Below are 15,845 nucleotides of genomic sequence, written 5' to 3' on the forward strand. Positions count from 1 at the left end.
TGATCTTGTCATTGGTCTTCCAATGACAAGACATTTTTAGACAAGATCATTTTTAGAATAAACTTTCAAAAGATCAAATTTGTGATGCATGTCAACTAGAAAAACAAACCAGGTCCTCTTTTAAAGTCAAAAATATTATTTCCACTACAAAATCTCTTCAACTACTGCATATGGATCCTTTTGGACCTAGTAGAACTGCTAGCATAGGTGGTAGAAAGTATGCTTTTGTTATAGTAGATGATTTTTCTAGATTCACCTGGGTTATTTTTTTAAGTCACAAGTATGAGGCATTAAAAAACTTTGAAGTCTTTTGCAAGAAGTGCAGCGTGAAAAAGGCTACTACATTTCCTCCATAAGAAGTGATCATGGAGGAGAATTGGAAAGCAAAGCATTTGAGAACTTCTGCAATGATCAAGGGATCTCTCACAATTTCTCTTCCCTAAGATCGCCACAATAAAATGGAGTGGTAGAACGTAAAAATAGTACTCTACAAGACATGGCAAGAACTATGATTGTGAAAAATTCTCTTCTACACCACTTCTGGGCAGAAGCCCTAAATACAGCATGTCATATCATCAACAGATGCCTTATTCGACCAATTCTCAAGAAGACTCCATATGAACTATGGAGAGAAAAAAGACCCAACATCAGTTATTTCCATCCTTTCGGCTGTAAGTGCTTCATTCACAATAATGGAAAAGACAATCTTGGTAAGTTTGATCCCAAAAGCGATGAAGGTATTTTTCTTGGATACTCTTTTTGAAGAATGATCATCTTCCTAAAGATGAGGAAATTTCTATAGTGCCAAAGTCTATCAATACAGGTGAAATTGCTTCTGAAGAAATGACTGATCAGAAAGATTAGTCGACAATGAATATTACAGAAAAGCAGGAGTCCACTATGATCGATCCAACAAATTCTGCTGAAAAAGAGCCAGAATTAGTTGTCCCAAATGAATGAAAAAGTGAACCTGGATATCCTCATAAGTATATCATTGGAAAACCTTAGGAAAGAATGAAAACTAGAAGAACTCTAAAGCAGACATCAAATATTGCTCTCATATCCCAATTTGAACCAAAAAAGGTGGACGAAGCACTTGAAGACAAAAGCTGGATAACTGCAATGAAGGAAGAGCTTGATCAATTTGAGAAAAATAAGGTATGGGAACTCATTCCTAAGCCACCAAATGCATCTATTGTTGGAACAAAATGGGTATTCAGAAATAAGTTGAATGAATCTGGACAAGTTGTGCGAAATATAGCCAGACTAGTTGAACAAGGTTATTCACAACAAGAAGGAATTGATTATGAGGAAACTTTTACCCCTGTTGCCAGGTTAGAATCTATTCACATTTTATTAGTTTATGCTGCTCATAAGTGTTTCAGACTGTTTCAGATGGATGTGAAAAGTGCCTTTTTAAATGGATTCATCTCTGAGAAAATTTTTGTTAAGCAACCTCCAAGATTTATAAATGAATCCTTTCCACATCATGTCTACAAATTGTCCAAAGCATTGTACGGCCTAAAGCAAGCTCCCAGAGTTTGGTATGAAAGGCTAAGTTCATTTTTGGCGGAACGTGGATTCGACAGAGGTAATATTGATACCACCCTTTTTATCAAATGATCTTCCCTAGGTAATTTAATTGTACAAATTTATGTAAATAATATTATTTTTGGCAGTACTGTCATGACCCGAAATTTCCACCTTCGGACCGTGATGGCGCCTAACATTTCACTTGCTAGGCAAGGCAACGTTAGAATAATATTATCCATTTTTAAAATAAATTTTAAATTTATTAATAACAAAAAACAAATGCGGAAGTAAAGTCTGAAATGTAGTGAATAATCCTTAAAAACAACGGTGTCTAAATACCATCCCAGAATTGGTGTCACAAGTGTACGAGCTTCTAGAATAATACAAATAAAGGTCTGAATAAAATAAAGTTATCTGAAAACAAACACACAGCTAAAGTAAAGTAGACGGGGACTTCAGAACTGCGAACGCCGCGCAGTTATACCTCAAGTCTCCTCTAAGTAGCTAAAATCCGAGCAAGTCTATGGTACGCCGCTGGGACCAACTCCGAAATCTGCACAAGAAGTGCAGAGTGTAGTATCAGAACAACCGACCCCATGTACTGGTAAGTGCTGAGCCTAACCTCGACGAAGTAGTGACGAGGCTAAGGCGGTTCACTTACATTAACCTGTACGCAATATTAGTAACAACAACAAATAATAGAAATAAATCAGGTAACTTATTTATAATAACTGAAGCCAATTCAGCAGTCATAACCAATTATCATTTCCATCAATTCTGTTGCAGCATGCAACTCGCTCTCACAATATATTCACATTCAATTCTGTTGCAGTGTGCAACCCGCTCTCCCAATATATTCCTTTTAACCAAGTCTGTCATATATTTATTTCAATCAAGTATATATAGACTTTTAAATAAGTCTGTTGCGGCGTGAAATCCGATCCCCCAATATTGACTTTTAAATAAGTCTATTGCGGCGTGCAATCCGATCCCCCAATATTGACTTTTAAATAAGTCTATTGCGGCGTGCAATCCGATCCCCCAAATATTGACTTTTAATAAGTCTGTTGCGGCGTGCAACCCAATCCTCCAATATGGACTTTTAATAAGTTTGTTGCGGCGTGCAACCCGATCCTCCAATATGGACTTTTTTAATAAGTCTGTTGCAGCGTGTAACCCGATCCTCCAATATGGAGTTTTTAATAAGTCTGTTGCGGCGTGCAACCCAATCCTCCAATATGGACTTTTTAATAAGTCTGCTGCGGCGTGCAACCCGATCCTCCAATATGGACTTTTTAATAAGTCTGCTGCGGCGTGCAACCCTATCCTCCAATATATTCATTTCGATCAATTTTGTTGCGGCGTGCAACCTGCTCCTCCAATATATATATATATATATATATATATATATATATATATATATATATATATATATATATATATATATATATATATACATTTACCAATTCAATATTGTTGCGGCTTGCAACCCGCTCCTCCAATATATTCATTTACCAATTCTTATAGAAGAAATTTTCCCAATAACCGCAACAATTAATATAAAATTATAAGACAACAAGTATACAATAATTATGATTTAATTATGAAACAAACAATGACAAGTAGCAAATTATTATGGAAATCAGGGAGAAAATAGGCAGTTTAATATTTAATATATTAAATGTCAAATAACAATTAAAACACATAATTAAAATAGCATGTAACAATTAATGCAGGAATTCAAGAATTAATATTTGACAAAGAATAGGAGAGAAATAATTATTATAATAAATAATTTATAATTTAAAATAATTTATGATTTTTCAAGTAAGCAGGCAAACAATTAATTTGACGACGTATAAATACTCGTCACCTCGCATATACGTCGTTCACATGCATTTCACATACCAAATAATTTAAGGGTTCTATTCCCTTAAGTCAATGTTAACCACGACACTTACCTCGCTTTGCAAATTCCAATCAATTACTCAACCATAACTTTTCCTTTTAAATTTGCCTCCAAAAGCTTCAAATATATTCACAAACAATTCGATATACTCAATACGAATCATAGGAATTAATTCCATATGAATTTACTAATTTTTCGGATAAAAATCCTAAATTCATTTAAATATTTGACAGTGGGACCCATGTCTCAAATTTCAGAAAAACTTACGAAATCCGAACACCCGTTCCGCTAAGAGTTCAACCATACAAAATTAATCCAATTCTGATATCAAATGGACCTTCAAATCTTAAATTCTCATTTTTGGAAGATTTTATAAAAATCTGATTTTTGTTCCCTAAATTCACAGATTCATGATGTAAATGAGTATGGAATCATGAAATATAATCAATATAGGATAAGGAACACTTACCCCAAGAATCATATTCTTAATCACCCATCATTACCAAAACTCGAAATTGAAGATTAGGGGTTAGAACCTTACCTCTTTGATGAAGAACTTGAGGAATTTCTTGTTGGTTTTCAAGGCTTGGACAAGAATTTGATGAACAAGACACTTTATCTACTTTCTCTCTCTAGAACACTCTCACTTCTCTCTAAAATCATCAGATAAATACTCCAAAATAAACCCCGAAGCCTATTTATCAAAATGGGGTCGGGTTATGTAAATAGAAAAATTACCCCTCCGAAAATAGGTATGCTGTGGCATAATGGACAGCACAATTGGTGTACGGGTCGCAAAATGATTGCATAATTCGGTGCCCAGAACTGGGCTGTTCTAGACCAATTTGCGACCAGTTTGCGGTCGCATAACCATCTTGCGATCGCATAATGGTCGCAAAATCGCATTCTATCAGCCTTTGGTAATTTGGTCATAACTTCTTGTAGGAATGTCCAAATGACGAACGGTTTGAAGCGTTAGAAACTAGACTCAAATAGATTTCATTTTATAGGTAATACACCATACACAACTTCATATCATGAGAGTTATACTCATTTGAATTTAGCTCTTGTGCGAACTCACTTGAAACTTTAATCTTATGAAATTTCCAACTTCTACATTCGATGCCGAAACCTATCGAATCAAGTCCGATTGACCTCAAATTTTGCACACAAGTCATAAATGACATAATGGATATAAAATTTTTTGGAACTAGATTCCGACTCCGACATCAAAAAGTCAACCCCGTGGTCAAACTTGGAAATCTTTAGCCTTAAATTACTAGTTTCCATTAAATGGTCATAACTTGAGCTAGGGACCTATTAAATTTCGGGCAAACGCCCAAGTCCCAAATTATGATACGGACCTACCGAAACTGTCAAAACACTGATCTGAGTCTGTTTTCTCAAAATGTTGACCAAAGTCAACTCAGTTGAGTTTTAAGGCTCTAGTTCACATTTTAATCCATTTTTCACATAAAAATATTCCGAAAAATTTTATGGAATTCGCATGCAAGTCGAGGAGTGACAAATAGTGCCTTTTGAGGTCTTAGAACACATAATTAATTATTATATTTAAAGATGACATTTTGGGTCATCACATTCTCCACCTCTAAAACAAACGTTCGTCCTCGAACGAAGTTAGAAAAAGTACCTGAGCTGGTGAATAAGTGTGGATATTTACTCCGCATGTCCGATTGTGTAACAATTAATGGAATATCCACACTTATTCACCAGCTCAGGTACTTTTTCTAACTTCGTTTGAGGATGAACGTTTGTTTTAGAGGTGGAGAATGTGATGACTGAAAATATCATCTTTAAATATAATAATTAATTATGTGTTCTAAGACCTCAAAAGGCACTATTTGTCACTCCTCGACTTGCGTGCGAATTTCGTAAAATTTTTCAGAATATTTTTATGTAAAAAATGGATTAAAATGTGAACTAGATCCTTAAAACTCAACTGAGTTGACTTTGGTCAACATTTTGAGTTTTAAGGTTTTAGTTCACATTTTAATCCATTTTTCACATAAAAATATTTTGAAAAATTTTATGGACTTCGCACGCAAGTCTAGGAGTGACAAATAGTACTTTTTGAGGTCTTAGAAAACAGAATTAATTATTAGATTTAAAGATGATATTTTGGGTTATCACAAGTAATAACCCTATATTGTGCAAGGATTTTTCAAACATCATGAAAGGAGAATTTGAAATAAGTATGATGGGAGAACTAACCTTCTTCCTCGGACTTCAAATCAAACATGTACAGAAAGGGATCTTCATTAGTCAAACAAAGTACACGAAAGAACTCATCAAAAAATTTGGTATGTCTAATGCAAAGGCCATAGGAACACTTATGAGTCCATCAACCACTTTGGATGAAGACATCAATGGTAAGAGTGTTGATGAAATAATGTATCGAGGTATGATTGGCTCATTACTCTATCTTACAGCTAGTCGACCAGATATTATGTTTAGCATTTGCAAATGTGCTAGATATCAGTCGGCTCCTAAAGAATCTCACTTGACTGCTGTTAAACATATTATCAGATATTTGATAGGGACAGTCGACTATGGTTTATGGTACGAAAGTTTAGAAAGTTTTGACCTCAAAGGCTTTTCAGATGCAAATTTTGCAGGAGATAAACTTGATAGAAAAAGCACAAGTGGAACGTGTCAATTACTTGAAAAATCTCTTATATCCTGGCACAGCAAAAAATAAAGCTGTGTGGCCCTATCTACCATAGAGGCGGAATATTTGGCAGTAGGCAACTGCTGCACACAAGTACTATGGATTATGCATCAACTATTAGATTATGATTTATGCCTTAATTCTGTTCCTATTATGTGTGACAATACCAGTGCTATTTGTTTATCAAAAACATTGTGCATCATCTAGGGTAAAGCATATTGAGATTAAGAATCATTTTATACGTGATCAGGTTGCTAAAGGAGATATTGTGTTAGTATTTATAAATACTGAAAATCAGTTAGCAGATATTTTTATAAAGCCTTTACTTGAAGAAAGATTTTGTTTTCTTTGAAACAAAATTGGTATTTTTACAATTCCCTCATAACTTTGTTTAATATTTTCCATAATTGCTTTAGTTTATTTCCATATATCTCGTTATTTTCACCCAAAAAAATATCTTAAGTACTTGATTAGTCTTTACATGCATTTATTATGAACTGACGGCGGGTTTTGCATAAGGCAACTTTTTAGTTGCCTTTCATACGTCTTTCCGGGAATCGAGGTGACCTCTCTTAATCCTTTTTAACCCCCCCTTCCCTCGAGTATATCTCCCATTCTCTCAAAGAAACCAAATTCCTATCCCTCTATCCTCTTCTACTCATGGCTAAAACCAAACCCTCTCATTCCTCTTCCATACCCAGAAGAAGATACCGGTTTAAGAAAATCAAAGATGACCTTGTTGATATCGAATCCTCCGAAAGCACATATCACTTGCTGACATATGAAGATTCGAGTGGCTCTCAAGAAGACATTCTCATCTCCCAAAAGAGAGCAGGAAAACGACCAATGGAGTCCATCCCCAAACAATCCTCTCAGAAAAGGGGAAAAGCTGAAAGTGTAGAGTTTGGTCCTGAAGACAAGATGAATTTCTATGGTCCTGAAGAGAAGGTTAGGTTTGTTGCCTTCAAAGGGAAGTCGATTGATTTTGGTCGCACTGTAAGTTTAAAGTCTATGAAAAACTCTCATTGTGATGTTCTGTCTGTTTTTAAAACTCAGAAACTTGTCTCTCTATTTTCTACTGTTGGTGATACTATCTATGAAGAGCCTGTGCGTATGTTTTATGCAAATTTGTTTGTGAATGATAAAAACGATCTAGAATCCATGGTCTTAGGAACTCGTATTATCCTTGATTCTTATCATTTTGAGAAAATCTTTGCTATAAAGTTTATTGGATATAATTTCTTTGTGCAACATTCCTGGCCAAATAATTTTGAAGTATCTTTTGAAGAGGCTAAGAGTGTACTGTCTGAAAACCCCCCGATATAGGACCAAAGAACTTGAAATTTGAACATCGTGTTTTAGCCCATATTATTGCAACAACTCTGCTACCTCGTACTGGCTCTCTGAGTACTCTATCTCTCAGAGATGTATTTGTTCTGTATTGTTTGGTGAATGGTAAAATTATCAATTGGTTTTCTTGGATATGTCAGTACATGCTTGAACGTATCAGGGGTGTTTCATCTTCTGCGAGCAGTCTGCCCTATGGGTTACTAATCTCTCACATCTTGAAAATCATAAAAATAGATCCGGCTCTCTATGCTCCTAAGACTATCTCTAGTACCTATGACAAAACTGTCTTTGCCATGATGGGGTATACCTTGATTGAGGGAACTTGGCTTAAGAAAGACAAAGCACCAGAAGTCATCCCTACTCAGAACAATGGGAGGATTAAATCTGAAGCCAACATATCCTCCTCCTCAGACCAGCTGATGCTGATGCAGCAAAACATTACAGGTATCAAGGAATTACTAACCTCTATGCAGGAGCAGGTAGATAAGATCAGGGAAGTAACCAAGAAAACTGGAGCAGAAGTAGCTAAGCTAAGGATCACTCTCTAAGCCACAAGGAGGCAAGGAATCAGGGCCATACAGGATGTTACTGAGAAGCTGACCAAAGTCACCAAAGACATTGATGCCTCTTATAACAGCTTCTGCACTAAAGTGATCAACACCCTGAAGTACTTCCTTAGAAGGAATTGAATGAGTGGGATGCTTAAGACAATCTTTTTACTCTTTCTGTTTTATGTAGTGGTTTAAGACTATCTCTTTTGGTTGTGTTTTTTGGTTGTGAGCATGTTAGTTGACTGTGCTCCCTATAACTGCTTAGTTGTAAATAATTTTTGCCTGCCTAGTTAGAACTATTATTGCACATTGCTTCTCTTGTTCTTTTTGATTGATGTCGGGGGGGGGGGGGGGGGAAGAAAGAAAAACAGTACATGTATTCAAGAACAACACACAAGAACAAGCTTGAAGACAGGGGGAGCACACTTGAAAAAGGGAAGAATCCATACATTAGTCAAACTCTTTTTAAGATTATTGTCATCATAAAAAAGGGGGAGATTGTTAAGTTTAGAATTTTAATAATGATCAATAACCCTAAAGAAACTTTGACTAATGATATACTCTTGTATGCAGATTCTGGTAAGCAACATCATTGCTAATAGGAAAAATGATCTACTCAACGACTAAATATCTTGAATTGGAAAGTACATCAATCAAGCCTAAGAAGAAGGGAATCAATCAATATTAACCAAGTTCCTATCAATCACGAACAGCAATCAAGATTGGAATGAAGATTCTACAGAAGCTCAAGAAGGAAGCAATTCCTAAGGAATAAAGATGAATCTAGCTATCATTCTAAGCTAGATTCATGAGGCAACCCTTGGGTCATTCTCTTAGATGTATATGCCTCACAAGGAAAGGATTCCTAGAATTACTGCAATACAATCCCAGAAGACAAGGAAACAGAAGACTCAAAAAGGCTATAAAGGAAGAAGCGGAAGAACTTAGAAAGCCACGCAACTACACAAACTGTTTTCTAAGCCTTTCTAGTTCTTAGTACAAATACTGTATTCTTGAATCTACAAGTGTCACAAAAGATAAGAAGAATTAGAACACAAAAGAGAGTTGTGTCAACATTACAAAAATCACTGTTGCTGAATATCGTTGATGGTGAACGAACTAAAACCATCACTTTTGTAATCATTTATCAAAGATCTAAGAGAACCCTTGTGACCCAAGGGAACTAGACGTAGGTACCACACCGGTACTGAACCAATATAAAAACTGTTGTGCCTTCTTTACCTTTCTGTTAGTTTATTTCATTCCTATTGAAATTGTTCACCGTACAAAACCTAGTCGACTAAACTCACACTTAGTCGACCAAGATTTTAATTGGCTACAACAACCCCCCCCCCCCCCTATACTTTCAGAAGGAACAACTGAGGAAGTACATATTAGTATTCTTTGATAATATAATATACAGTTCAAAAATGACTGAACACCTGAGACATTTGGAAGTGGTATTACAGATTGAGGAAGAACCAGTCGTTTGCAAAAAAGAGTAAGTGTGAATTTGGGCAGCCCCAAGTAGAGTATTTGGGGTATATTATCTCTGGAAGTGGGCTAAGCACTGATAAAGAAAGGTTTCTGCCATGATAGATTGGCCTACACCAGCTTTTGTGAAGGAATTAAGAGGTTTTTTTAGGCTTAACTGAATATTATAGAAAGTTTTAAACTATGCTCAGTTAAGCAAACCTTTACCCAATCTTTAAGAAAGGGAAGTTTCTTATGGGACCAAGAAGCTACTACAACATTTCATAGCCTTAAGAAAGCCATGGCAACTGACCCTGTCCTAGCCTTACCTGATTTCAGCAAACCCTTTATACTTGAAGTAGATGCTTGTAATACTGGAGTGAGAGTTGTACTAATGCAAGAGAGGAGAGCTTTGGCTTTCATGAGTCAATCGTTGAGCAAGAGACATCAAGGGTTGTCTACCTATGAGAAAGAGCTCATTTCTCTCCCGTTGGCAGTGGATAAGTGGAGGCACTACTTGCACCCATACCACTTCATAATCAAGACTGACCACTTTAGTTTGAAGTTTTTGTAGGAGCAGAAAATCACCACATCCTTATGGCACAAGGGCTTAACTAAACTAATAGGATTAAGCTATGAGATACAGTATAAGAAAGGAGTTGAGAACCTTGTGGCAGATTCATTATCAAGGAAGCATGAACAAGCAATAGTTGACAATCAATCACAGTGATTGGTGTTAACTCAACTGCAACCTAAATGGCTAGAAGAGGTATTGTCAAGTTATGAAGGAGATCAAAAAGTAGTGCAAGCTATAGAAACCATGAGCACTAATCCTTCTACTAATTTAGAGGTTACATTGCAACAAGGTTTACTGAGATACAAAGGACGGGTGTGGGTTGGTAATCATATCTCAGACAACAATTGCTTTCAACTATCCACCACCCTGGACTTAGTGGACATTCTGGAATATGGCAACTTATCAGAGGATGGAGGCAATTTTTTATTGGCCTCCTATGGCCAAAGATGTTAAAAAGACTGTCCAAGAATGTGAAACTTGCCAGAGATGCAAGGATGAGCAAGTGGCTTATCCAGGGCTCCTTCAACCATTATCAGTACCTGAAAAAGCTTGGGAGCATATATCCATGGATTTCATTGAAGGCTTGCCAAAATCAGAAGGACATGATACCGTATTTGTGGTGGGAGATAGGTACAGCAAATATGCTCATTTAATTGTTTTAACTCATCCTTTTACTGCCTCTCAAGTAGCCAGAATATTTATGGATACAGTGTATAAACTGCATGGCTTGCCTAAGAGTATTGTATCTGATAGAGACAAATTTTTCCTTAGCAATTTTTGGAAGGAACTCTTTAAGAATTTGCAGGTGCAGTGCTGCTTACCATCCTCTGACAGGCCACAACTCAGATTTTAGTGCTAAGACTACAATTTCATCAGGTCACAATTTCCAGACTTTGATGAACCTTGAGGACAAGGTTCTGAAGGGAAATGGATTGTCAGGAATGAATAATTAACCCACTCTACCAGTTTTGTGACGGAAAGCAATCATTCTTGCTAGTCACTTAAATGCCAGACCCCTATATATTGAGATATATAAGATTAAAAGCAACATCTTGATGCATGATATGCGGATTAAGCTCATGTCATGATGAGCAGAGGCGGATTAAAAATTTGAAGTTTATGGGTTCCTACAACAATTTCGAATTATATATATAATAATAACTGGATTTTCATTCAAATATGTATAGATATTTAGTGAATTTCTTAATACAAATACAGAATTTGAGCAAAAATTATTGAGTTCACGGGAACTCATATCTTAAAGCTGGATCCGCCCCCTGTCATGAGTTCACACTCCGCCACGCACAAAAGCTTGGTATTTGAGTGAGGAATAATGTAGAGCGGCAGACCCGTTACATATTGAGTTTCAAATCGTGTTTCAACTTACCCTTGGGAATTTTTCTGTTATCAGAAAAGAAAACTATTTTCCGTCGTTATATAAATTTCGTTAATGAAAAAGTGGCTAAAAGGTTATAGAGATAGCTTTTTCTTCTATCTTTCATTCTTTCTCTTATTTTGATTTGTGTAAATCTTTTTATAAACCAAGAAATCTCTACACTAGATTAACCACTAAATAAAGTAATTTAAATTAAAGCACGCCGTGTTTAACATGTTTACTATACAAAATTTGTGATGTCAACATTGATCAAACTACTTCCACTTTGTGATTTTCCCTTGTTATATCATTAGGCGCCAACAAATTTTATTTTATATCTCACGAGGAAATGTGACTTCATGGTTTTTACTCAAGAGATAAAACTTTAAAAAGGTTACTTAAAAGTATTCCTATTTAAGATGTTTAGACCAAGGACCATAATAGTAAAGTAAAGAAAATTAACTCAAATAACTGGCCATCTAACCACTTAAACTAAAACTAGCCGGTGGAGATATTTATATATGTAGAATTATATATAATAAATGTATAATCTATGTATATGACTAGAAAAAATAAACAATAAATATAACCGGCTGAGTGATCAAACTTGTATGGCTCCTTTCTTTGATACACAAAACATAAGAAATAAACACCAATAGGTGCATGCTAAACAAATTCATAAGCCTATATATGGCAAAATACATTATGCAATCCGGTTCTTAATAGACTAACAAACACACATGGTCGGCCAGATTCTAGTTTTCTTGCCCCAAAATACAGAGATATGAGACAACAAGAAGTCCAGTGTCTTAACTCTTGTTCAATGTATTCCCAATGTCAAGCACAAAACGGTACTTAACATCCGATTTCGCAAGACGCTCCAAAGCTGTATTCACATAGTCCATTGGCACGACTTCAACATCTGGTGTAATGTTATGCTTTGCCGCGAAATCTACCATCTCTTGTGTCTCCTTTATCCCTCCTATGGCACTCCCTGCTACTAGCTTCCTTCCTGTTTATCAAATTATATAACTTCTGTATAAATGCATGGATATATATATATATATAAACAGTCGATTCAAGAAACGTACCTAAAAGCAAGGGAAATACAGGCAACTCTAGTGGTTTATCTGGTGCGCCAACTATTACAAGCTTCCCATTAGTTTTTAACAAATTAATCAATGGAAGAAGAGGATGAATTGCAGAGACAGTGTCAATGATGCCATCAAGCGAGCCCGCTGCAGCCTGCTTACAGCTTACATGTATAAATGAAAATTACTATTCTTATATCAAACTCCCGTTTAAGATTGAAGCATAGTTGATTGATTGATCGAGGTATAAAGTCATGAATTATAATATTCACCTGCATTTGGTCAGGGTCGTGACTAACCAAAAATGAGTCTGCACCCAAACGCTCAATTGTTTCTTGTTTTTTACTAGCAGATGTACTAATAACAGTCACTTTAGTTCCAAATGCCTTGGCAAATTTCACAGCCATATGGCCAAGGCCACCAAGACCAACAACACCAATATGCATTCCAGGTTTGTCAAGTCCAAAATATTTCAAAGGACTATATGTTGTGATGCCAGCACATAGCAATGGAGCAGCTTCCATTGGCAAATTCTCCGGCCAATTAACCACGTAGTGCTCGTCCGTTACCATGATATCGGAGTAACCTCCATACGTGGTGGTTCCATCGGTGTAAATAGCATTGTATGTCATTATTTGATCGGGACAGTAAATCTCGAGATTATTGTCACAGTTTTCACATTTGCGACATGATCCTACCAAACATCCAACACCTACTTTGTCACCAACCTTAAATTTCTCCACCTTGCTACCAATCTCAGTTACCACACCAACAAACTCATATCTGGAACAATTGACAATTTCAAAATATCAGTCCTATTAGATATGAACTGTATTGAATTAATCCAAAGGGTAACATGTGATTAAATTGCACTTTCGAATTTGCAAGATGAATAGATAGTTTAATAGTTCCCATGTCATCCTTAATTGACATAAATCAGCTATTGATCTCTTGCAGTAAAAGAAAATATATCTATCTTGCAATTTGATCTCTTGAAAAAGATAAATGCAAATTTAATTATGATTCAATATTTCTCATTCCATTAAAGAACTTTAAAAATGGAATTAGCGTAACCATTTTCCAAGACAGAAACTTTAATTTTCTCCTATAAACCTTGATTTGGCTAATATTTTAGAGATTTTTACACTGATAATCTTTTATTTAATAATATTTGTATGAATAACATTATTTTTTGTTTATTCCATAAATAGCCCTTTTTTTACAAGTATAGCAGGTTTCAAATATTATGCGTAGATTAAGCAATAAACAGACTCCGGGATTAGTATTCCGCTTTTAAGGAATATATGTTTCGATTCTAATTTATTTATTCCATAAATAGAAATCCTTCTCTCTCTCTCTCCCTCACTGGATTCTCTCAAAGATACCCCCCCCCCCCCCCCCCCCGCCTTTTCTATATATCCCCATTCTCGAAGGAGTCGTCCCCTATTTTCTACACTTTCCTAGATATATACTGTGTATTTTTGCATTATAAGATTTGGTACTTTTAACTTATATCATATGTATTTTAAATTTATATATTCTGATTCGCATTTTAGTTATTCCATTATTATACAATTTATATGACATGCGTTTTAAACTTATATAATATGTATTTTAAATTTATATATTTGATTCACATTTTAAATACACATTATATCATTATTATACATTGTATAAAAATTATTCCATTATTATGCAATCTATATGACATGCATTTTAAGTTTTGTATACGGTCAAAACCGGGCTCGTCTACTACATGACAGATCGGGTTCGGAGCGTGAGGGATCAAAGATTGACCCCGAGTCCTATCAAACCAGAGCACGAGGTCAGAATGCCCGTACTCGAGAACATCGAGTCCATGATCCCTGAATCGACCAAGACCTCGAACGAGCTTGAGAAAACATTGCCAGTATAACTAACAGGAGACCAAAATAACATAAGGCCGAAATATCCGTGACCGGTCGAGTATTATTGCGGAAATCTCGGCACGTATCAATAATGAACTAGAAAATCAGCAAATCAGGAGATTTTTACCTTTTATAGAATTGTATCTAAAGTATGATTCACACACTATATAAAAGGGGTTTGATTACTTGTAAATAGACTGTTACACGCATTCATAAGCAATATACTATTATTTTTCTCTTTAAAGCACTTATTGAATTGTGCTTTGATATTGATCAAAGTGCATTTTGTTCAAGGTTGGCTCACCACCCAAGGTTGTAACTGTTCAATTCATGTGGTTCTAGTTTACTTTATCATGTTTTATTTTAATTGCTATTTAATTTATCTCTTTGTATAAATTTAATCCATGTATTTTTAAAACCACTTACAAATTCAATTGTTATTTGATTTTGAGGGTAAACAGTTTGGCGTCCACCGTAGGGCTAAGGATAATAGTGGTTATTTGATACAAATTTTCTTAACACACTATCTTATACTTGTTCTTTGTAGTGTCTCTGATTTCAGGTTTAAGCTCAAAATGCCAAACTCACTATTAACACCCCTACATGTTGACAATGAGTCCGGTCACCACAGTGAAAATAACAACATAGCGCCCGGTAATGAGGTACTGCTCGTTGATCCCGTCGGAATTCCAGTTGCGGACCCGTTGGACGCTAACTCGCATGTGGCTGTCAACACAAACCTGCCTACTGACCCCGAGAATAGCATCTGTGGTGGAGCCCGATCGACAACGCAGAATACTCAAAATAATGGAGGAGACGGGATCAATCAACGGATGATCTTCGAAATGTTACAGGCTCAACAGGCGGCGACAGCTCAGTTACAGAACCAAAGCCACACACTGAGCAGAATTGAACCCGATCCGTCCCGAGAAATCACCCGTAGGGAAGAACCGGTCGCGAAGAGGTCGAATGAAAATGATTCGGGTACCAGCCCCGAGATCATAAAAATGCTCGAGCAGCTGACAAAAAAGATAGAATCAGGGGAGAAGAAAAGTGAAGCAAACGACAAAAAGGTGGAAACCTACAATTCCAGGGTCGACTAGATCACGGGAGCACCGCCGATACTGAAAGGCTTGGATTCCAAGAAGTTCGTACAAAAACCTTTCCCTCCGAGTGAGCCTCCAAAGCCGATCCCTAAAAAATTTTGCATGCCCGAGATTCCTTATAATGGAATGATTGAACCAAACGGGCATGTCACTTCCTACACATGCGCCATCAAAGGAAATAACTTGGAGGATGATGAGATCGAGTCTGTCTTGCTGAAGAAATTCGGAGAGACCCTGTCAAAGGGAGCTATAATATGATATCACAACTTACCTCCTAATTCTAT

General features: G+C 36.1%; 1 protein-coding gene across 3 annotated transcripts in view; it reads right to left on the reverse strand.

Moving 5' to 3' along the window:
• Positions 1 to 15,845, reverse strand: part of LOC104103376 (8-hydroxygeraniol dehydrogenase-like) — a 143,727-nt gene that overhangs the window by 100,636 nt on the left and 27,246 nt on the right. The window contains exons 3-5 of one of the 3 annotated variants that reach the window (XM_070175369.1): positions 12,821 to 13,331; positions 12,549 to 12,702; positions 12,022 to 12,469 (exon numbers count right to left, since the gene is read on the reverse strand). In XM_070175369.1, the coding sequence (XP_070031470.1) occupies positions 12,267 to 12,469; positions 12,549 to 12,702; positions 12,821 to 13,331 (868 nt within the window). In that variant the 3' untranslated portion in view covers positions 12,022 to 12,266. Of the gene's footprint in view, positions 1 to 12,021; positions 12,470 to 12,548; positions 12,703 to 12,820; positions 13,332 to 15,845 lie in introns of those variants that run through there. The other 2 variants (XM_070175368.1, XM_070175367.1) reach the window with 2 other exon arrangements.

This window comes from Nicotiana tomentosiformis, chromosome 5 (genome assembly GCF_000390325.3).
Source record: "Nicotiana tomentosiformis chromosome 5, ASM39032v3, whole genome shotgun sequence".
In the NCBI taxonomy this organism is placed as follows: domain Eukaryota; kingdom Viridiplantae; phylum Streptophyta; class Magnoliopsida; order Solanales; family Solanaceae; genus Nicotiana; species Nicotiana tomentosiformis.